Source organism: Rhinolophus hipposideros, assembly GCF_964194185.1.
Source record: "Rhinolophus hipposideros genome assembly, chromosome: 1".
Classification (NCBI taxonomy): Eukaryota; Metazoa; Chordata; class Mammalia; order Chiroptera; family Rhinolophidae; genus Rhinolophus; species Rhinolophus hipposideros.
Window position 1 is genome coordinate 108,497,761 of NC_138047.1, and position 22,510 is coordinate 108,520,270.

The window sequence follows — 22,510 nt, forward strand, 5'->3', positions numbered from 1 at the left end:
CCTCTGAGTCACCCACTATGTCGGTTAATGAGTCTTATCGAAGACCGAGGTGTGGCTGGGGATGGTCCTCGAGGTCCCCAAAGTGACGTAAACTATGACCTCATGCAATGTGAAACCCTGGCCTGGACAAGGGACAAGACAAAGGGCAGAGCCTGCCCAGGGTTTGGAGAGTGTGACCCGAGGACCAGGCACAGCCCTGCCGTCCAGCTCTGTGCTGGGCTGGGGGTGCCCAGAAGTGGGGTGAGGGGGGGTGCAGACTCTGGCCCCACCCGGGTCCGGCCTGATGGATTCAGCTCCATTCCAGTTAGTGGAACAAAACACTGGCCGATGCCCGGCGTGTGCCAGCGCCCGGGAAATGAGACACCATCCTTCTCGGCGAGGGGTTGTGTCTGGAGTGGAGTCAGGCCTGTGAGGATCGTGCTCTGTAGATTGTAGATTGCATTATGGTTGCAGCCTGAAGAAAGGTCGCTCTTTATAGCGGGAACCCCTGCCTGCAGGCGCAGGGCCCTGAGCCCCACCGAAAGTATCCCCTTTGCCCGGGATTTTGGGACGTTCCCAGAGGGCACTTCCCATGAGCTCAAGGACAAGGCAGAGTCTGAAGAGGGCACCGCGGCCTCCAGCCACCAGCCACTGCTGCTCTGCTGGTTTGTCAGAATGCCCCGTCCTCTGGCACCAGTGTGGACCCGGGCCAGCGCCATGGGGCCCTTAGGCACCTCACTATTGGGAGAACGCCTCAGTCCCCTGGGCTGCGTTTCGTTGGAGGGTCCCAAAGCATGGTGTCGGGGCCTTGCTGACGCGGTTCTGAAGGCCTTCAGCCCTCGCAGCCCTCCCCACACTTCTAGAACCTTCTCGCCCTGCTGTGTTGGGTGCCACAAGTCATGCTGGCTGACCTGAGTCCATTCCTTGAACAAAGGTTCATGGAACTCTTACCTGCGGTAAAGTGTGCTGGGTGGGGGAGGACTGGCGTGAGGAAGGCATTCTCAGGAGTGAGTGAGTGAGGCCACTTCTCACCAACCTCAGTATCGCGAGACCTGCTCCTGAATTCGCTTCTGGGTCATTCTGCCAAGCTCAGTCAGGCGCTACTGCCGAAACAGCTGATCCCCACCTCCCCCAGGAAAATCCGAATCACCAGCTGGCTAATGGAGCTTCTCGCAGGATTCCTAGGCTGTCTGACCTCTGGGCCCCACCAAGAAACATTCTGTGGACAGCCACACGGTCTCATAGTACAGGGTAGGACATTCCACAGTGTCCTATTTCTGAGACTCCCTGGGGAACCCTCTTCTCCTCTCCATAATGAGAAGAGTTAGGCTGCGTTAGAGCAGTTGGCTTGTTGTCATCACGTGGGCCTCATGTTTCCCTTTTTGCTCCAGCTACCAGGAAGCTCAGAACCAAATTGATGGGTACACACTAAAAAGTAGCATCTCATGACAAGAACTTATATATTAGCCTCATCTCTGGTTTCCCATCATGTTTCTACCACTTCTTTTTGCTTCACTCTATTTTTCTCCCCTCCTTTTTTTATATTGTTCTTGTTTGTAAAGAGCCTTGAATATTTGGGTGGGGACCAAGGGGAGTGAATATAAACGAATGAATGATAAATTCATGTAAGTGAAGCAGGCCTGCCAGCATTTGTTGGAGCATGGACTGCGATACTCAGCAGAGGGCCTGGCACAGGGCTGGAGCCGCACGCAGAGCCGGGTCGCGATGCCGGGACTGAGACCACGAGCCTCACGTTCCCCGTAGGTCCTGAGAGTGGGAGGAGACTCCGGCTTCCTTAAAGCATCACCTGGGCACGAGCGAGGCCTTCAGGTGTACTCACCCACAGAGGGGCAGGGCTCTGGGAGAGACTCAGGTGCCCGGAAGGGAAGCCTTAGCAGCGGGGGAAGCCCCTGAGGAGGTCTTGCTTTGCAGAGCCAGAGGCAGGAAGGAGTGGGAGCAGCAGGGGGCGCTGCTCCCTCCGTCTCCCCCACAGCTGCTCCTGGTTCTGGAACCTGGTTCCCTTTTAAGCCAGCAGAGCACTCTGGGCCCCGGGTGAGCCCATGCTCACTGCAGTCTGTGAGCCTGGCTGGCTGACCACGTCCGCCCGTGTCTAGAAAGAACAAAGGCAACCCCAGGGGATTGCACCCCTGCTTCCAAGTGGAGCAGGGAAGCTACTATGTGTCCTTTCACTCTGGGCCTCAGTTTCCCCACCTGCACAAGGAATAAATATCCCCTTTGCAAGGCAGTTGTGAAGGTCTAATCAAATGACCATTGGGGGGCAGTGTGGTCTGAAGGGAAGAGCAGACTCAACTGGCAGAAAGACCCAGCGCTGCGTCCCAGCCTTGTGGCTTTCACCTTCCAGAATGTCCTGCTAAGATCACAATACACACCTTCCAGGGGATGGTGAATATTGAGTCAAATAATGTATGCAAAGCACCTGAGCAGCCGCAGGGCCCACAAAGCAGCAGGTGCAGGGCATGCAAACTCTGGCCTGCAGTAGCAGCCAGCCCCGTGACTCTCAGCCTCAGTTTCCCTGTTTGGACAAGAAGTGAGCTCTTGATCCTTCCCAGGGCTCTGCTTTTCTGTGCATGGAGAATCCAGGCAAAGGTGCTGCCCCAAAGGATAGGGTCTGCAGCACCATGTGACCCCCCAAAGAGTCTGCTCTGGGTCCAGAAGCCCCCAGGATGTCCTGGACCTGCAGACCACTCCCTCTACCCTACAGGCCTGAGCCTGCCCTGCTCAGGAGATAGGAACCAGGAGCCCGGGTCCCCAACCCCCGGCATTCTGGGTTATTCCAAAGAAAGGCCTGAAATTCTCCACATCTTCAAAGCAAAATGTGCTTCCAGTTTTTTGAGGCAGAAATGCATGTCGTGTTGCCCTGTGTCAAAGAGGAAGAAAGCCCCGGCGCCCTTCACACCCCATCCCCCTACTGCCCTTAACTCCTCATTCATGGCCACAGCCTCTCTGGGAGCCTGTGGGTGCTCATGCCCGGACCCCCACTTCTCCCTCCTGAGTCTCCCCAGCCTGCACCACTTCCTCCAAAATATCCGTCTGATCCCTCCGCAGGCTGTGCCCAGCGTCCTGGGGGATGGGACCCAGCCTCTCCTCACTCTTCCAGGCCCCACCTGCACCTCCAGTTCCCTCTCCCTCCTCTGAGCCAGCTGTTCCATAAACTTGGATGAAAACGACATCTTTCTTCTCACCAACAATTCCCCCTGAAGCCCAGCACTCCCTTCAGTGGTGAAGTAGGTCCCAGTCACAGCACGCCTGTGACCCTGTCACTAAGGGAATGCACGGCTTTTTCCACACTGCCCTGCGGTTGCCGGTTGCCGCAGGCACCTCCAAACTCCCTTCTGCTCCCCGTTGCTTAGAAATCTCTAGGCTATCTGACCGGCCAGGTGTCGTCATTAACGGATTCACAGAGAAGCCCATGTGTATATTGTGGATTTATTTGTTGTTTTAGTAAGTGTATTTCAATCACGTTTTCCTTTTGTAACGCTGTGCAGTTTGTTTCGTGCATTTAAAAAACATCATTCTGAAGCAGGCTCCCCGGACTTCACCAGGTGCCAAGGGGCTCCCGACAGAAGGGGTGGACCCCAGCTCCAGGGTCTGCATGCATGTCTCCTGCTTAGTGAGTCCCGGCTCTGATTTGCTGCCCCTTCTGGGACCTTGGCCAGGTGGGGATGAGTTCCTGCTTCATCCCCTGCCAGCCCCAGTCCCATTACCCCACATCCAAGCCCTACCCACCTCCGAAGTGGGTTCTGCTCTCTTCCCTCTGACCACACAACCCTCCTCACACTGGCTTGGTGTCCTTGTTACCAGGCTCTGGGCCCCGCAGGGCAGGGCGCTGCGCCTGAAGTGGCCCCTTAGAGCCTGAGCGGGGAATAATAAGGAGAAGGGAACAGCTTCCAGTTCCTGAGGGCTGACTGTGTGCCCGGCATGGAGTGCTTGGGAACACTGCACCCCACCATCTACTCCGCGGGGTTTCCCCAACAGTCCTATGAGAGAGCAAAGGGCTGCTCATTCCCCTTTCCCAGAGGACGAAGCTGGGGGCCCTGACAGACCTGTCCAGAGCTCGGGACAGCGCATCCTCCAGGCCCTGAAGACTGAGGAGTCAGGGCACAAGCGGGCACTTCCGGAAGGTTTGCCCCCAGTGGGGGTGCGAGCCAGGGGGGCGACCTCCGTCTACACCCCTGATGTGGACCGTCCAGGCCCGGTGCTGAGAGCGCCCCCACTGAGCAGGCCTGGGGGGTGGGAAGGAGGAGAAAGGGGAGGGAGGGAGACAGGCTGGGGAGAAGGAGCTGGGGGGTCCGGACTTGTCAATTTCTATGGGGGGGGGGGTAGCTCAGGTCCCGGAACCCTGGACATGGGCACATCTGGGGCAGGCACTCCAGGTGTGCCTGAGACCTGTTCCCTGGTGGCCCCCCCACAAGCCCCCACCCCTCGGATCACCAGCACAGGAGACCAGGCAGGCCCAGTGCTGCCACCAGGGCCTGCCGTCCGGGCCGGGAAAGCCGAGCATTGGCCGTTGGGGGCGGGGGGCGGGGCTGGGGAAGGGCCCCCGCCGCCCCTCCAGCGGGGGCGGGCCGGCTGCGCCTTCAAATGCCGCGGGGCCGCTGCCCGCAGCCCGTCGGCCGCCGAGGGAGCGGGCGTCTCCCCAGCCTGCGCCGCCCGGCCATGCCCCTGCGCTCCGGTCACCGGCTCGCCTGAGCCGCCGGCGCATGTGGCCGTGCGCGCGTCCCCGGCCCCCCCGTAGGCGTCCGGCGCCCCCGCTGGCCCCCGGCCGGTCCTCCGCGTCGCCGCCCGCCCCCGGCCCGGCAGCCATGCAGGCGCGGGCGCTGCTTCTGTCGGCGCTGGCCGCGCTGGCGCTGGCCCGGGACCCCCCCGCCGCGCCGTGCCCCGCGCGCTGCGACGTGTCGCGGTGCCCGAGCCCCCGCTGCCCCGGCGGCTACGTGCCCGACCTCTGCAACTGCTGCCTGGTGTGCGCCGCCAGCGAGGGCGAACCGTGCGGCCGGCCCCTGGATTCGCCGTGCGGGGAGAGCCTGGAGTGCACGCGCGGCGTGTGTCGCTGTCGCTGGGCGCAGGCCGTGTGCGGCACCGACGGGCACACCTATGCCAACGTGTGCGCGCTGCAGGCTGCCAGCCGCCGGGCGCTGCAGCTCTCCGGGACGCCCGTGCGCCAGTTGCAGAAGGGCGCCTGCCCGTCGGGTAAGTGCTCGGGCTGGGGCCGAGGGCGGGGTGTGGGGGGGGCGGCGTGAAGCCTCCTCCCGGGAAACTAAGGCTCCGTGCTAGGGCAGAGCCTCCAAATCCCAAAGCCCTGGGCGCAACGGCAAGGGGCTTTGGAAATCATCTCACCAGCCCTCTGGTTTTCAAGTGGGGAAACTGAGGGGTGGAGGGGTACAATGCTGTCCCCAAGGTCACAGAAGTAGTCCCAAATCCGACGAATCCGACGAACCCCGGGGGGCCTGGTCTAGCTCAAGTTCCTCCAGCTTCTGGCCTCATCAGAACTTATACCTATCTTGTATCTCGTCTCCACGGGTCAGTTTGGGTGAAAGGCAATCTTTCCTGACCCTACATCCCCAGTCTGGGTGCCCTTTGGAGCGACGTTCAGTGTTTTTTTTCTTTTTAACTGCACTTAAAATGCTTGTCCGGGAATGGTGAGCAAGCCTATGGGGTCCCTGGAATTCCTGGGGCTCCACGGGGAGAGGCTGTGGGGTAGGGAATTTCTCAGTCTCTTCAAACTCCAGAACAGCCTCCCCTGACCTGGAGTTGGCCCTGGATTGCTTCTTGCCACACAGGTTGACCCTGCTCACGGAAGAAAATGCTGAAAAAGCCTGCTGTCCCCTTATTTGTTTGGGACGCCTCTTAGGAAGGTAGGCTTCATTAGCCCAGCAGATACTCGCAGATGTCTTATGTTGGGCCCAAGTTCACAGAGCCAGGCTCTTGTGTGCCTTCAGCCTGCAGCTTCAGGGGGACACTAAGCAGGAGGACAGGCTCCACTGCCCTGGGAGCACCACGGGGCACAGCTGCCTGGGTGCCGGGAGACATTTAGGGACGAGGGACATCTACACTGAATGCAGGGACAAGCACACACCTTCCCGGTGGTGAGAGGGAAAGGCTTTCTGGAAAGAGGGAATAGCATGAACCTCCCTGAGGAGGCTGGCAGTGTGTGGTGAGTCTTGTAGGAAGAGCAAGTAGCTCCGAGCAGCCGCTGTGCAGGGGAGGTGTGTGTGCATGCATTGTGTGCGTGCGTGCTTGTGTGTGTGTGTGAGAGAGAGAGGGAGGCCCAAGCCTGCGCAGGTGGGCAGGGATGGGATGACGGTGCCCACAGCGTCCTGCCGACGGCTTAGACTTCATCCCGTAGGCCAGGCTTCCCAACATGTCTGCTGTTCTGAAAAGAAGTGTTCTGTGGCTCCAAAAGGTTGGGAGCGTGAACACTGTCCCTGCAATGGGGAGTCACTTGGTTCTATTAGAGGTTCTGAGAAAAGCTGCGGTAAGAAACACACACACACACACACACACACACACACACAATGGTAAAAGCCAAGGTTTCTCCAGAGAAATTCAACAGAGAGCACTTCTTTTCTGGCAGAATACACATGCCCTCCTCCCGGCACACCGGGGTTCCGGGGAGCCCAGTCTGGGAAGCATTAGATGGTAGTGACATGGTTATTTGGGAGAGCCATTGCACGGCCTTAAGGGAAGTGAGGGTGATGTGGTCGGCTGTTTACATTGTGTCCAGGATCCAGGGATGACAGTCTCGTGCCCCTCGGTGTCTGGGAGATGGGCGTTGCCATTTAATGAGTGCCTGCTGCACCCTCAACGGGGCGCATCTGCTTTGGGGCTTGGTACTGGCGGGCCCATCTCAGGTTGTGATGGGTCTGAGAGGTGGAGGGCTCCGGGTGGGCCTGGCACCTGCCCACTGCAGCTTGGTTGTGTCCGTGGGGGCCCCTCCCCAACCCGGACCCCCCATCCACGTGGTAGGTGCTATTAGAGTAAGACTCCAGGACAAGCATGGCCGTGGGCGGCAGGCAGGGAGGCTGGAGGTGGTCTCGGCGTTTGGAAACCTTCATTCTTAGCGGGTCATGTCTACACTTGTGAAGTCCCTTCTCTGTGTGTCTGGCTGCCCTGGGATGGTGACGAGGGCACCTCAATAAGGCAGAGCCGGTCTGTGCCCTGAGAATCAGAGGGTCAGGGACACACATGGAGAGTGGGAAGAAGGAAACAGCCTGCTGAGCACACAGGCACAGAGGTGGCCAGCAGGCGGCACGGCTGGGAGGGGAGGTCGTGGGCTGGGGCTGTCGTGGTGCCTTTACGAATGGTGCGGCCTTAGACAAGGACCCCCAGTTTCCTCATCTGTAAAGTGGGGGTGACAGTGGCACCTACTGTGGAGAATTGTGGCAATCAAGAGGCCACCTATTATTTCGTGTATTATTATCACTGCTACAACCACCAGTTGTTTCATCTGGCAGTCAGTGGGTGGGTGGGCTGCTTCTGTGCTGAGCTGTGGGGGGTGAACAAAGGACAAGGGGACAGAGAGGGACAGCAGCAAAGCAGAGGCAGATGGACTGGTCTCGCAGGCCCAGGACCCGCAAGCTTGGCTGCTGCCAGAGCCCAAGAGGTGAGGGACTCCGTGCAGGGCTGAAGCCCAAGAGAGAGGGGAGGGCAGGCCTTGCTGTGGAGGGCGGGCCAGCCGGGTCCAGGGCCTGGGAGCACAGTGGTCAGTGTGGCCCTGCCCTTGTTTCTGGGCCTTGTGCGCTCATTGTCACACACCCCTGACCCCTGTACCAGGGACCTCAGACACCCAGGTTTCTGCATGTGGCAAATCCAGTGTCTGTGGAGCACGCACTGCTGCCAGGTCTCTCACCATTGCAGTCCCATTTGCCTCTGCACATTTGGCTGCATACACCACAGAGGTGCCCACGGAGGCAGGGAGAGGACAAGTGGTGGATCTGAGGTCAGTTGGCCAGGAAGTGACCGAGCCAGGCCTGGCCCCGGTCTGGCTGGCTTTGACAGCCACACTCTTCAAGGGCCCCAGGCAGCTGGGGTGGGGGCGGGGTGGGGGGAATAGCAGGGTCCCCGATAACTGGCATCGGAGTTAGGCCTAGGTCTCCAGCTCTGCAGGGCTCAGCTTTCACAGAGTGGCACCGGCAGTGTCCCCTCTCTGCCCTCCCAAGGGCCCGGCCAGAGGTCACTGGGGGATGTCCACACCCTGCAGCATCCTGAGCTTTTCCATACGGGAGTCCGGCCATCTCTACCGTCACCTTGGCCTGCCCTCAAGTACACCCAGATGCCAATTACTCGGGGCTCCTGTCTCCAGCCCCGTCTCTTCTCTGAGCTAGAGTCCTGTGTCTCACCTGGCCAGGGTCCTCGACTGAAAGAACCACCCCAGGAAGCTGAGGTCCGAAGCCTTCGTCACCTTTGGTCTCCCACTTCCCATCATTCCTTAGCTTCTATCCACAGGCTAGTCTTTAGCTCGAACTTGAACCATCCCCCAGCCTGCCATTACTCCTATTTGCCCTGGCAACTCTGGCCTCCTCTTTCTTCCCCACCTCCTTCGTTCTCCCTCTGGTCACTTCTGTACACAGCAGCCAGGATAACATTGATAAATTTATCCTGCCTGTCACCAGTGGGACCCCCTCGGCAGCTCCCCGACACTTACCCTGACCCATGCCATCTGGCCCCCTCCCGCCCTGAGCACCATCTCATCCTCTGTGCTTCAGCCACGCCAGTTTCCTTCTCCCCTCAGGGCCTTTGCACACGCTGCCTGAAATTTCCATCCCCTCACTTTTACATGGCCGGGTCCTCATTCTGCCTTGGCCTGGCTGTCTCACCCTCCCTCAGCTGCGTTTCCTGACCACCATGCCTCGTTAACCCCTATCATTAGCCTCATGAGCACACTCTGGAGTCCCGTCTAGACCTTCACACCACCTGTTTGACTTGATGCCTTATCTCCAGCTTCACTGCGCTCTGAGCCTCACAGGGCGAGGGCCTGGTCTGTTTATTCCCTGTCAGGCCTGGCCCAGTGCCTGGCTCACAGTAGGTGCTGTGGAATGAGTGGATCCCCATGTGATGTACGAATCTCTTATAACCCTCCCAACCCTCCTTGCATACCTCCAGTGACAAGGGCTCACCACCTCTCCAGGGAGGCAGTGCTGCTACACGGTGGGCGAGTACAAACTCAGATAATGTGTTCAGAGGGTCTGCACAGAGAAGAGCTTTCCCGTTTTTACTCCAGAGACTTAGGATCTTTGCAGCCTGTCTGCCGACAGCTGCAGACAAATAGGCCTTTGAGTGTGCAATTAATTCAGAATTTGGAGCCCTGGGGCAGTTTATGTGGCATTTAATAAGCAGCTTTTATTGTGCAACCCCAGAGTAGGTTCCTACTGTGGCTCTCAGCTTTGTTTATCTAAGAGCTTTGCTTGGCTTTTGATTTTTAATCCTCTTAGCAAATCAGGCAAGATGACGTCCCCCTGTTTTTCCCCCTGCCTGCCCAGGACAGCAGAGCTAAGCTGTCTTACTGCCCACGTCCCTGGGAGCCAACAGTCCAACCAGAGGAGCTTAAGACGCAGGGTGCTATGCAGTGCCCCCCCCTCCTGGCCAGGGCTGAGCCTAGGAAGCACCCGCACCTTCTGCGTTTCCCCCTCCCCCGGCACACCCTCCTCCCCCCGGGGTCGGCCTGTCCATGCACCTCTGAACAATGGCCCAAGGGGGCATCATGAGATACGGGTGTCCCTTCCAAAAGCCCCGCCATGGCTCCTGCTGCCTTCAGAACCAAGCAGAGACTTCGGAGGTGGCCTGCAGACTCAGTGCGATCTGGCCTCTGCGTCCTACCCACCGTCGGCACCACCAGCAGACCCCCCACCCCCGAGGAATCCCCAGGCTCGTGTTGTGAGGGACACATGACGATGTGTGGACACAGGCGAGGACAGATCAGGGAGGGTCCCTGGGGGAGGCAGCCCCCAGATGACATGGACCAGTGGGCACCAGGCCAGCAGGAGACGCTGAGCACAGGCAGGTGCACGTGAAGGAGCCGTGCGGTGAGGGGCCTGGAGGCTTCTGGGTAATAGGTGCGCACAGTGAGTACGGGGCCCAGTGAGCGGGCGGTCGGTGCCCTGGGCCGGGGAAGCCGATGCGGCCTGAGCTAGCTCCAGAGGCCATCAGAGGCTGGGGGTGGGCAGAGTGTCAGGGTGGGTGGATGGTGGGGCCTTTCCTAGAGGCGGGCATCCTGGAGGACAGGTATGGAGGCGAGGTGACGAGTTCAGGTTAGGTACTGATGGGGGTTCTGGCGTGGTACCCTCCTCACGGGCTCATTGGACAATCTATGAGATAAGGAATTAAACGTGCTTTGCACACTGTAAGGGCCAAGATGTTAGTGCAAACACACCTAAATATTGACAAGTGGACGTTTTTGACGTAAATGCAGTTTGTGAGAGTGAAGGAGAGGTGGAGCCGGAAGTGCTTGTGGAGGGGCTGCCACGTGCCCCAGGGTGCCCCACTGGCCTCTTCTAGTCCCCACCTCCCAACCAGGAAGCCTGAGCCCAGAGGAGTCAACTGATGGGCCAGTCTGGGTAGGGAGGGCTTCCTGTAGGCGGCGGGTCTGTGGCAGACCCCACATTGTCTTCCATGGATTCAGTGGCTTGGGGGACCCTGTGGGTGACCTGGAGTTCTGCCTGGCCTGTGGGACCCTTGGATAAAGCACAAACAAGCTGGTGGCGGAGTTACCTCCTCCTGGTGGGATTCTCAGCCAGATGAGCCAGGCTGGACCCAAGCCGAGGACCTGCCAAGGCCTAGCTCCCCTGGGGACCCCACAGCCAGTCACAGTGGGCGAGGACCAGCACCCAGTTGGGGAAGTACCTGGGGTGGGGGTTGAGGGACCTGGCCTGGAGGCCGTGTCACCTCGTATGACCTCTCCGAGCCTTTTTTCCTTGCCTGAATAATGGGCTAACAACTCGCCTTGCAGAACTGCTGTGAGAATTCCCTGAAATCGTAAATGCCAGGCACCCGGTCCGCGGAGGGGGAGGCCTTGACCCTGGGTCCCAGGGTCAGGAGCCTGGTCGAGGACAGGAGGACTGCCCCGTCCTTACCCCTCACACCCCAGTTGCAGCCAGATCTGAAGGCCTGTCCTTGGTTGGGAGTAGGAGGTTCACTAGGGACAGGCAAGTTTTTAAGAGAAAGAAAAACACAGGGAACTGTCTGGGAACTAATTAGACCTGGGAGGCAGCTCCCGGGGCTTCAAAGCCGGCCCCTTGTAGCAGGACTGAAAGTGGGGGCTGGGGGCCGTGAGGGGCCCTGAGACCACTCATTTGTGCCTGGAGAACAGTCATGCACCCTCTTGCTCCTTGCTGTGGGTCAGGGCGCCCAGGCCCCGGGGACAGTTCCAAGGGACAAACCGGGGCCCAGGAGAGAGATCCGTCACTGAGCCTGCTGAGTCAGGGCAGGCCCCCCACAGGACGTGTGTTGGGTCTTGAAGGATGTGGCATTCCTGGCAGGGGCGTCTGGCCGTGCAAAAGCAGGGGCACACGTAGGAGCATGTGTGCTTAGGGAAGCAGCGCCAGGGGACAGAAGGGAGAGGGGCAGTAGGGGAGGCTGCAGCTGTAAGTGTGACCTAGACACCGAGATGCTTGAGGGCTCTGCTGAGACATTGCCGTCTGGTCTGCAGGCTGTGGTCACTATTACGGACAGATGGGCCCAGCTGGGGACCTCGCGGTCATCCATGGATGGGCCCTCCATCCCCAGGTCCTAGTTAACCACTGGACAGGGGTGTCTTCTGATTGCAAGGGGCAATGGAAGAAGCGGCAGGGATGGAGTTGGAGGACTAGAACTGGGTCTCAGTGCTGCCTCTGCTCATTATGTGCTGGAAGGACGAATGCATACAGTTAAGCAGGTTGTACACTGCACAACCCCAGGGGAGGTCAGCCACACGGTGATCTTTGTCAGTAATGGTCTTGGGGTTGTGCAGTGCACAACCTACCGCGTTTCCCCGAAAATAAGACCTGGCCGGACCATCAGCTGTAATGCGTCATTTGGAGCAAAAATTAATATAAGACCCAGCCTTACATTATATTATATAAGACCCAGTCTTATAGTAAAATTAATATAAGACTCGGTCTTACATAAGACCGAGTCTTATAGTCAAATAAGACTAGGTCTTACATTAATTTTTGCTCCAAAAGATGCATTAGAGCTGATGGCCCTGCCAGGTCTTATTTTCAGGGAAACATGGTATGCAGCAGTACAAAGTGGCCTTGCAGGGTGTCTGGGCCTCGGTTTCCCCATCTGTTCCATGGCAGTCATGACTGAGCTGGCACATAGTAAGTCGTCTTTCAGGGTCTGCACTGTCCCTCAGCCCTCCTAGAAGCCCTGCCCTGCAGGAATGCAGGCGGTGGAGCCCGGAGCCCCATTTCTCTCTCTCCTTCCTGGTTGTGCCCCTTCTCTCGCAGGAGGCGCTGCAGGACCTGGCCTGATTGCTTTGCTCTGTGTCAAGTTCCTCCCGACTGAAACATCCAACGCCTGTGCATTTCAGTTTATTTTTGAAAAAAACAAAAAAATGCTAACAGCTGAATCTGGTCGAGACTGTTGACTTCAGTACTTTGGCTCGAGCACGGGGTGGGGGCGGGGTTGTCCAAACCCCCAAATAAACAGTCTGCTTCCCAGCCAGCCGTGGGGCCCAAGGTTTTCATGTGGAAAGCAGCGGTGGGAAACGGGTCCTCCCTTCCCACTGATTCACAGGGTGATTCATCTGTGTGTGGGGAGGAGAACCAGGAACCAGGCCCCAGCCACCCCCACCCACCAAGGTCAGCTTAAAGGGACAGCGCCTGCAGGGCCCCTGCCACCAGCCAGCTGACCTAGGAGCCCTGCAGGGATGCCCCAAGTTCGCGGGGTCAGGGAGGGCGGGCTCAGGCTCTGAGGTCGACAGGACCTAGGGCCAGTGGTAGGCCTGTCTCCCTGCAAACCATCTTTGCCTCCAGGCTCAGTTTCCTGGGAGGTAGGAAGCACCCCATGCTGTTCTGGGGAAGCTACTCCTGCAAGACTGGGCTGATAGGCTGATGGGTGTGCCTTGCCTTGGTGTGTGCAAACCTGCTGTGTGTTGGGTCAGAGGGAGTGAAGTCCCCTCCCTTCCGAAGGGTTTTCAGAGACTTCCCTGGGCCTCCCCTGTACTTGGTATCTGCTGGAGGAGCTGGTGCCTGGGAGGGAGGCGAGCACGTTAGCTTGTCCCTGCAGCTCCTGTAGCCGAACAGCCCGGGGCCCTGCCCGCCAGAGGGGGTGCCACAGTGCCCCGCCTTGGCTCATCCCCGCCCCCACCCCACTCTCCACCAGGCTTGCTCTCTCCCTTGACCCCTTTCCTCAGATACATCTGCATAGATTTGCCTGTGGTATAAAATCTGGAAAGTCCATGAAAGACAAAATCACTCGTAACTCTCCCCCTGTCCCTGAATATCCACCGTGAAGTTTTTTGATGTGTTTCCTGTCAGCCTTTTACTTATAAATATTTTACAGAGGGTTTTTTTTTTTAAATCATCACGTATAAAATTGAGTGCCGCCTATTTTAAGTGCTCTCTGGAGACCATGTTGGAAGAAACATTTAGGCGGAGGCTGCTGTCCCATCCAGATGTCCGGGCACTGGGTCGGGATCTGCAGCCTGAGCGTCACTGGGGCTCCCTGGGCCCCCGGGACCTGGGCCAGGCCAGCGGGGGGTGGACAGACGTGCCCAACGGGTGCGGGAATCTCTGAGATCCAAGATCAGGTCATGGGCAAACGCGGCCTTTTCTAATATTTCATCCTCTTGTTTTGTTCATTCTGGGCCCACTTTGGAGTCCCCGCCATCTGTAGTTCCCTTTATGCGCAAAGCTGTGTCTTTGCATGCGCTGTTCCCCTGCCCAGTGCACTGTTCCAGGCCTGGATCAGCGGAACCCCTGGGCTTTTCTCTGTCCCATCACTAGTCACATTGGGCTGTGCCTGGCTGGTCACAGGCCTGTACCAGCACAGGGTGCACACACAGAAGGCACTTCGCACGTGCACAGGACAGCAAGTGCTATAGGTGAGGCATTGTGTTGGGAGCCGTGAGCACGGAGAGACTCCTTCTGACCGGAAGAAGCCTGCTGGAGGGCTGCCTGGAGGAGATGGGATTTGAGCTGTGCCCAGGACAAGCTGTCGTATTTTGGTAGGGAGAAGTCCAGGCAGGTGGAGGGAGAATGGTAGGTGATACAGCAGAGACTTGTGGGAGGTGGGCAATGGCCTGAGAGGTTACACACCTGGGAGGGGTGACACCTGGCCTCTCCCACCTGGAGCTGCCCGCCCCAGCACCGCACGGTGGCCAGGAGCCTCAGCCAACGTAAATCCAGCCTCGGTATATATGGGAGAGCTGCAGACCCTGCCAAATACCCCTGCGCGGCCTGGGTTTGGGGTCCTCCAGGGCCAAGCCATGGGGATTGCCTGGTGGGAGTATCTTGTCAGAAACAGAACCTGAGGGGAGCAGGGCCTGCTGCTGGTTCCCTTCCCTCTGCCTGGAGGCTAGAGCATGAATACACGTTCCCAGGACCTTAGCTGGTGGACAGAGCTGGGCTGTCTGACAGACAGCTTCACTTCCAGAGTTTCCACGAGGACCAGTGATCCCGCAGGGAAATAGACGTGTGGCATACCCGATGTGTGCTGGGAGCACGGAGCCCTGGCCTAGAGGGAGCCCTGCACCAGAGCTGGTTGTTAACATGACCTCTGAACCTTGGACCTGTCCCACCAAAAGGCTTTGCTTCCAGGAAGAGTGCTCCAAGGCAGAGTAGCCCCTGGCTGCCCACTATTTGCTAATCAAGAAGCCGGACAGTGGCCGGCAGTGGGCCACCCCTGGACAGGCGGCCTTTGATTCAGGTTGACCAAAGCAGGCTGGGCTGTCCGCCAGGGCCCATGGGCCGTTTGAGAGGCAGACTTCGAAGGATCAGTGAGGTGGGCCCTCCTTGCCCGCCCTAACCGCAGAGCCTAAGGCTAACTGTCCTCTGGGCTCTGAGACCCAGTTCAGGCTTAATGGACAGTGGGGCCTTGGGGACACGGGGGTGGGGAAGGGAGCCTGGTTTATCGTCTAACTAGATGTGTGTCTTCAGGCAAGAGGATTCCTCTTACTGAACCTGTTTCCCCACTTCAAAGATGGAGGGAATGAGCCCTGCCGTGGCTGCCGCCCTGGATGGTTGGGGAGATTAGTCGGGACGTGGGCAGCGACTGCGTTTGCCACGTGCTCCTGGCATGGCCGTGGGCCCCTGCCTGCTCCTCTGACTACACTCACATTAGCTCCCCTCACCTTGGACGACCGGGGAAACCAGATTTTCTCCAGATCCCTATGCTCAGTCACTTCCCAGAGCTCATCAGCAGGAGCAGCAGCTGCAAAACTGGACTTGACAGGCTGTGCCCACTTCACTCACCACCATCAGGCTGGCAGGGTGGGTGGTGGGCTCCCCGGGCAGGGAGCTGCACATTTGCAAGTCACAGCCACACCCAGTTCCTACAGGTGGGGGGCGAGGGTAGAAGGGGGTCTTCAGTCTCATTTTCAGATTAGGAGTCAGGGCCCAGAGAGGGTAAGTGAGTTGCCTGAAGCCACACAGCTGGAAAGTGGCAGTGCGCAGCCAGGCCCAGGACTCGAAGCCCATTGCGGGCCCTGCGAGCTACTGACAAGCAGGACTGGGCAGTATGGGTGCCAATAGCACCTGTCCCTGGCAAGGGCCTGGGAGACCCCGGCACCGGCCTAAGCGGGGAGGCCAAGCGTGGGGCCTCATGCCACCAACATGCCTCCAGCCTGTGGTCCCAGCACACAGCAGCCCTGTTGCTGACGGCAGCAGAAATCTGAGACAGGGAAGGTTCCAGAGAAGTTTGTGAACCGCCTGGCAAGTCAGGCTGGGGCAAGGCCAAGGTATTAATAGATGCACATGGGTCCCAGCATGGCCCAGAAGGGGGCCGCATTGTGTTGGGCGGGGCAAGTCAGGAGGGACAGCCGGGCTTCTCTATATTGGTGCCCAGGCACTGCACTAGCCCAAGGCCTGGACAGACAAGCAGAGTTGGCAAGGGGGGGATGCTGTCCTCGTGTCAGGGTATTGCTATATGTGAGCGAAAGGACAAGGGCCCAGGGGAGCTGGCCCGGATCCAGCCTGAGAGGCATGTCACTGCTGTGCAGCCCAGAGCAAGTGTCCTAACTTCTCTGAACCTCCTGGCCTGCCGGGCAGGGTCCAGTGAGGAGATAGGAGGAAGCTCAGCATTAACCATTCTTGGGGCGAGCGAGTCCCGTCCCCAGATGTCTTCGTGTCACTGTGCTGCTCAGTGTCCCCAAGGGGCTGTGAATCTGATCGGGGGTCTTGGGTGGAGCTTCCTCCTTCCTCACCCCGGGCGGGTTCTGGGCGGTGTCTGCGTCTCCCTAATGTACCGGGTTCTTCCTGCCAGTGCAGGTCTCCACCAGCTGACCAGCCCGCGGTACAAGTTCAACTTCATCGCCGACGTGGTGGAGAAGATCGCGCCGGCTGTGGTGCACATAGAGCTCTTCCTGAGGTGTGTGAAGCCCCGCCCGCGCCTCTCCCAGGCGTCCCCTCTGCCTGCTGGGGCCCAAACCAGACTTGGGTCTAGCACTGGGGGCAGCAGAAACCAGACTGGGCTTGGAGTCAGGCAGACCTCACTCAGACTCCGGCTGCTGTGTGCCCTTGGGAAGGACGTCCCCTCTGACTCTGACGGCCTTGCCTAGGGAAATGGAAAACAACCTGGCGCCTCCAGAGCTGTAGGCACGAAGCAGGTGCACAGGGGGCGGTAGCTGTAGTCATTTAGTCATTCATTCAACTCATGAGCGGCTACTATGTGTTCGTATCCCAGAAGGCCAGGTATTAAAGCCTGCAAATACAGAACCGCGATTCCTGCCCCTGCTTGATGGTGCCAAGCCAGCCCAGTGTGAGCCCGTGTCACTGGGTGTCACTATGCCCCATCTCTGGAGGACAGGGACTGCTCACCACCAACAGTGCTCCGTGGGGCGAGGGGAATGGCACGAGCCCAGCACCATCAGAATAGTGATACCCTTGGACACCCTGTGTGCCCCATGCCATGGCGGCTGTTTGCCTACATTTCTCAAACAGCCCTGGTGCCAGCCCATGGGACTCACCCCTAAGAGCCAGGCCCAGGCCACTCCCAATGCTGACTGACAGCGCCTGTGCTCCCTGCACTCCAAGGCCCTTCTCTCTTGCCCATGGCATCTTCCCGTGACCCCTGGAAGGTAGGCTGTCACGTTCCCATTTCCTGGACGTGGAAACAGAGGCCTGGACACTTCCCCAGGCTCACAGAGCTGCTAAGTGCTGAGGCAGGGTGTGATCTCAGGTGTCTCGGACCTCGGAGCTGAGCCCATCCCTCGGCAACACGCTGACCCCTCACTGCCCTCTCTGGGGGCCCCAGACCCGGGGATGTGTCATTGAGGAGATTACCACTGGACATGCTAATGGGTACTTGTGCTAAGTCCTGGCCTTGCTGGTGGCGTGGGTGGGGGCAGTGTCTGTCCCGAAGGCCCCGGGCACCAGGCCCTGAGCCACCCAATTGCCCACAGCAGTTCAGCTGGGCAGGAGGTGATGTCTCCCGTGTCAGCCTCAGAGGCTGGTGTCCGAGGGGTCGGAGGCTGAGATCCAGGTACAATCCCAGACAAAATGACGGAGGCCTCAGTGGTCTCGGGCCCTTCCACAGACAAGCGCCAAGTCCTGTACGTGTCCGGCTGAGCAGGCGCTGTGGGCAGGCACTTCCAGGGGCACTCAGATGTAGCCCCTGCCCAGGGCACACACAGCTGGGTGGACACAGGCTATGGTCACCCTGAGGGGGGCTGAGTGGCCAGGACGCCTGGTCCAAACCCATGCTCTACCCTGTGCCTGCCTGACCCAGCCAAGTGCTTCGTGTTTCTGGGACTCAGTTTCCCCACCTGTGAACTGGAGACTTACCTACCTTGTAGGGTACCTATCATGAGAATTAAATGACGTTGTCCCTGGCTCATTAGGAGCGCTTGGTGACATGAGTTGTTGTCACTGGTTCTATCCAGTCCAGAGACTCACTTTCCTGAGAAAGTCCCATCCTTCCTGTTCTTTCTCTTGCTTGCTTATGGGCCCTTCAGGTAGCCATTGGGGGCTTCCAGGCAGCCGGCCGCAGTGGAGGGGTCAGAAGGAGGTGAGAGCACGTCCCCACCCAGTGCTTACCCTCTGTCTGCACAGAAATCTGGGAAACTAACATTCTCTGGGGACTGCTTGTGACAGTCCCAGCGGATGCTGTAGGCACACTGGTACATTTTCCCTTCTGCCAATAACAGCCCTGTTTGTTGAGTGACTTCCTGCCTCCAGGTGCTTTAGGCACCAGGCATGTTATCCCATTTTCTGGGTGGGCAGACCGAGTCTCGGAGAGGTTAAACCACCTGCCCACAGTCGGGCAGATAATAAGTGGGGCCTGGCCTTGAGATTAGAATCCTGGTCTGTCTGGCTCCAGTGCTGTTGTCAGAGCAGCGAGTGTCTGCTGTGCTATCACAGATCTAACATGTCTGGCCTCCTGTCTCATCTGGCAAATTGCAAGTCAGAGATTTGGCCCCTCTTTTTGGCCGTGAGATGGGTCAGACGTCTTGACCTGGCCAAGACCACAGCCAGTAAGTGGAAAAGCTGCGATTTAAACTTGGGCTTAGAGGACCCCAAGCCCGTGTTCTTTGCCCCCATGCTGGCTCAGCCGTCACTGTGGCCGACCCCCAGGTCCCATGTGCCCGGCCCCTGAACACCCCTGTGCCCGCTCCCCGCAGACATCCGCTGTTTGGCCGCAACGTGCCCCTCTCCAGTGGCTCCGGCTTCATCATGTCGGAGGCCGGCCTGATCGTCACCAACGCCCACGTGGTGACCAGCACCAACGCCCTCTCAGGCCGGCAGCAGCTCAAGGTGCAGCTGCAGAATGGTGACACCTACGAGGCCACCATCAAGGACATCGACAAGAAGTCGGACATCGCCACCATTAAGATCCATCCCAAAGTGAGTGGGGGGCAAGGGCAGGGGGGCAGGGGAGCCTCTCCAGACTCCAGCTGAGAGATGCCCCAGCCCACCCTTCCCATGGACAGCTGGAGGACCCGAGGCCCGGGGGGCCAGCCATTTGTCCCGACATGGGCCACCTCAGAGGAGAACCAAGGTCTCCGACACCCACCCTTGTTTCCCTGAGCCACTGGGACAGGGCAGGGCAGAGCAAGGCTGCCGCCCGCTGGCCGAAAACTGTGCTGCCCACGGCCACGGCCTCAGGGAGGCCTCCAACGCCAGGGGCAGTTCCGTTGTCCCTCCTGGGCCCGGCCCAGGGACACAGCTGTCCCGTGGGGTGAGGGAGGCCAGTGGGGAGCACTTGGGATATATGTCCTGTTCTTCCCCCTCCACACTGGTCCCCCCAGCTGCTATGAAAAAGGCCTCCTAAAGAAAAAATCCCTTATTTGATGTGGTGGCATACAGTGTAAAGGAAAAAGCTACTAACTGGGCAGGACGAGCAGTGGCATGGGGCACTTCAGAGGGTCCGCAGTGTGGGGTCCTCCCCACCAATCCCCAGGGAGGGTGAGGTCTGTGTGATCTCGACATGGCCGTCTCCAGCACCGTTTTATATAAAACTTTATCTGGAAATAATTCTAGACCTGCAAAAAGCAGCGGAAGTGGTGCTGGGAGGTCCCATATGCCCCCAGCTACCCCAGTGGTGACGTCTGACATAGGGGTGCCACACCAAAACCCGGAAATTGACGTAGGTGCAGGTGACAGAGCTTCAGCCCACCGATTTCACATGTACTGGCGCGTGCGCTGCAGCCCCTTCTGACAGACACTCAAGCACCTCCTCTGAGCACGCTCCCTGCAGCTTCAGAGCTCCCAGGCCGTCCCCGAGTTAGACAGACAGGCTGCTCTGGCTCCATGCAAAACAGGGAGAAGTGTGCAGGTGTCTTAGTGCGCAGGGGTGATGGCGGAGCTTGCTTAAGTCGCTTTATCTCTCTGGGCCTCAGTTTCCCCATGTGTCTGTATTAGGAGATCAGTTGAGCTGAATCAAGGATTCCGTAACCAGGGTCCCCAGGTCCCCAGACGGGCCCCAGGGCTCCTGCAGATCTCTGGATCGTATGTATGCAGCAGCTTATGTGGGGTACACTTTCGGGGTGCTGGTGTCCATAGCTTCTATCAGAGTTTCAGAGGGCACTGTGACCATCAATCCAGAGGGCTCAGTGGCCTCAGAGGCTGAGCCCGGCTGTACCCTGTGCCCGCTCTGGGAGACCTGTGGGCATTGGTGAGACAGAGCCTCTGCTTTGAGGATACCAGCCTGGGTCTCTCTTGTCCACCCAGGGCCAGCCGGAGGCAGGCCTGGCCTTAGTCTGTGTCAGCAACTTGCCTGGGCCTTTACCCTGACCGCTCTGTCCAGCTGCTTCTGGGGCCACCCCACCAGGGGCCTGGCCTGACCTGGCTCTGGTCCCCCACCAAAGGCGTGCAGCTAAACCTCCCTCCTTCCCTCCCTCCCCCAGAAAAAGCTCCCGGCGCTGCTGCTGGGCCACTCGGCAGACCTGCGTCCCGGTGAGTTTGTGGTGGCCATCGGCAGCCCCTTCGCCCTGCAGAACACAGTGACCACGGGCATCGTGAGCACAGCCCAGAGGGATGGCCGGGAGCTGGGCCTGCGGGACTCGGACATGGACTACATCCAGACGGACGCCATCATCAACGTGAGTCCTCAGCCGTCTCTGCCGGGCTCGGCCCTGCCCCAGGACCCCACCCCAACCCTCGACAGACTGTTCGCTGCTAGAAAGTTCTTTCCATGATGTGGAGCTCTGACTCGCATGCTGCCAGGTCTGCCCTGGGAGTTAGAGGCTGCGGCCCTGCCTGGGGGCCGCCTTCGGGATGGAGAGGCACAGCCACGCCCCTGAAATGTCTGCCCGAATCCCCACGGTCAGCTTCCCATCACATGATCATCACCTTCGCAGCTGTTAGTATTGTTGTTTGGATGGCGCCTGGGGCACTCACAAAGCACGTTGCCCAGATGGCCCAGCACCCGCCTGTCGGGGTTTGCCGTGGTTCGGGCGTTCTCTGGAAATGTCAGTCTTTGTCCAGACTGCTTGAGGCCGCAGGATGAGACATAGTGGTTCCATCCTGTAGGCGGCTCGCGCTGCCCAGGCCACGAGTGACAGAGACACCAAAGCAACTATGGAGTGAGCCTGGGAGGTTTGCAGAGAGCACTGCCCGGCTCCCACCCGCTCAGCCACCCACGGGGCCTGTGTGGGCCCAGGCTTTCTTATCTGTGACATGGGGGACGGGGACGAGGCCATTCGAAGCTGCTGGGGGATAAGGTAGCCACATGTCTCTGTGCTGTTGGAAAGGTCGTTGTGAGAAAGAGCTTCAGGAGCACTCCGGGCACAGCTAACACTGTGTTTTCTTCACCTGCAGTACGGGAACTCCGGGGGGCCGCTGGTGAACCTGGTAAGTGTCCTCCTGAGCGGGGCCTCTACTTATCTGGGGCTCTGCTCACATGGGGGGCACAGCCTTGAGGCAGGGATGGCACCCGGCGTGCGGCCCTGGCACCTTCATGCCTGACGGTCAGGGATGTGGCTGGGCTGGAGGCCCAAGAGGACGTGACCCAGAGCACATGCTGCCCTGTGTCCCCTGCCCCGCCTTGCTGGCAGCTGGCAGAGGAACAAGGATGACCCAAGAGCAGCAGCCAGGCAGGGGCCATGTGCCCCTCAGAGACCTGCGTGTCGGTCACCCCCGCTGGGCCTCCCTTTCCATGAGCTTATATGCAACATGAGAGGGGTGCCCTCATTCCTTCTCACTCCCCTCAGGTCGCCCTCCCCCAGGTCTGTCCTACGCCCCCAGGTCAGGCTCGTTCCCATTCCAGGTGAGATTTACAGAATAAATCAGGAAGTTCAGTTCAAGCTCCTGCACCCTGATAATTGTCAGGTGCAGTCCCCACCCCCCTCGAGGAGCTCCCATCGTGGGGGGGGTCATATGTGGACACACCTAAGCCTGATGTGAGGGGCAGGGAGAGAGCTCTGGAGTGCCGGCGGCAGGAGCCCTGGCAGCTGATGTGGGACCAGGAGGTCTTCCTGGAGGCAGGAGCATCTGACCTGGCTGTGGAGGCAGGGCTTGGTGGAGGGGACAGGCAGATGACAGATATTCCAGGGAAAGGGCACAGCACGAGCACGGGGTGGGGACCTCAGCCAGGTGCTGTTGCTGGAGAAACAGAGTGGCAGGGATCAGACAATCGGATGGTGGAGGAGGCTGGGGGCCCCATGTCCTAACAAGGGTGGAGCCTCACCCTGCACCCCGAGAAACCCTGAAGGCTTTCAGCAGGGCTGAGGCCATCACGCTGGTGTTTGTCTAGCCCCGCTTGTGCGGGTGCACTTTGGGCTGGCGGCCAGGAGACCACTCCCGCCTCCATGCGGCGGGGATGGGCAAACAGGGCCAATGAGAAATGGTCGATGATCCCTGCATCCGCCCACCTTAAGAGCTTCCCAGGGGCCAGGTGGGGAGTACCCTCAGGGGACCAGGCAGGTGAAGCGTGCCTT

General features: G+C 59.2%; 1 protein-coding gene across 1 annotated transcript in view; it reads left to right on the forward strand.

Annotated features, from left to right (window-relative positions):
- Positions 1-4,633: 4,633 nt before the first annotated feature.
- The window catches only part of HTRA3 (HtrA serine peptidase 3), a 25,263-nt gene continuing 7,386 nt past the window's right edge, over positions 4,634-22,510 (forward strand). The window contains 5 exon segments of the mRNA XM_081049329.1: positions 4,634-5,187; positions 16,404-16,503; positions 18,755-18,977; positions 20,480-20,674; positions 21,393-21,425. Coding sequence (XP_080905455.1) covers positions 4,701-5,187; positions 16,404-16,503; positions 18,755-18,977; positions 20,480-20,674; positions 21,393-21,425 — 1,038 coding nt within the window. The 5' untranslated portion in view covers positions 4,634-4,700.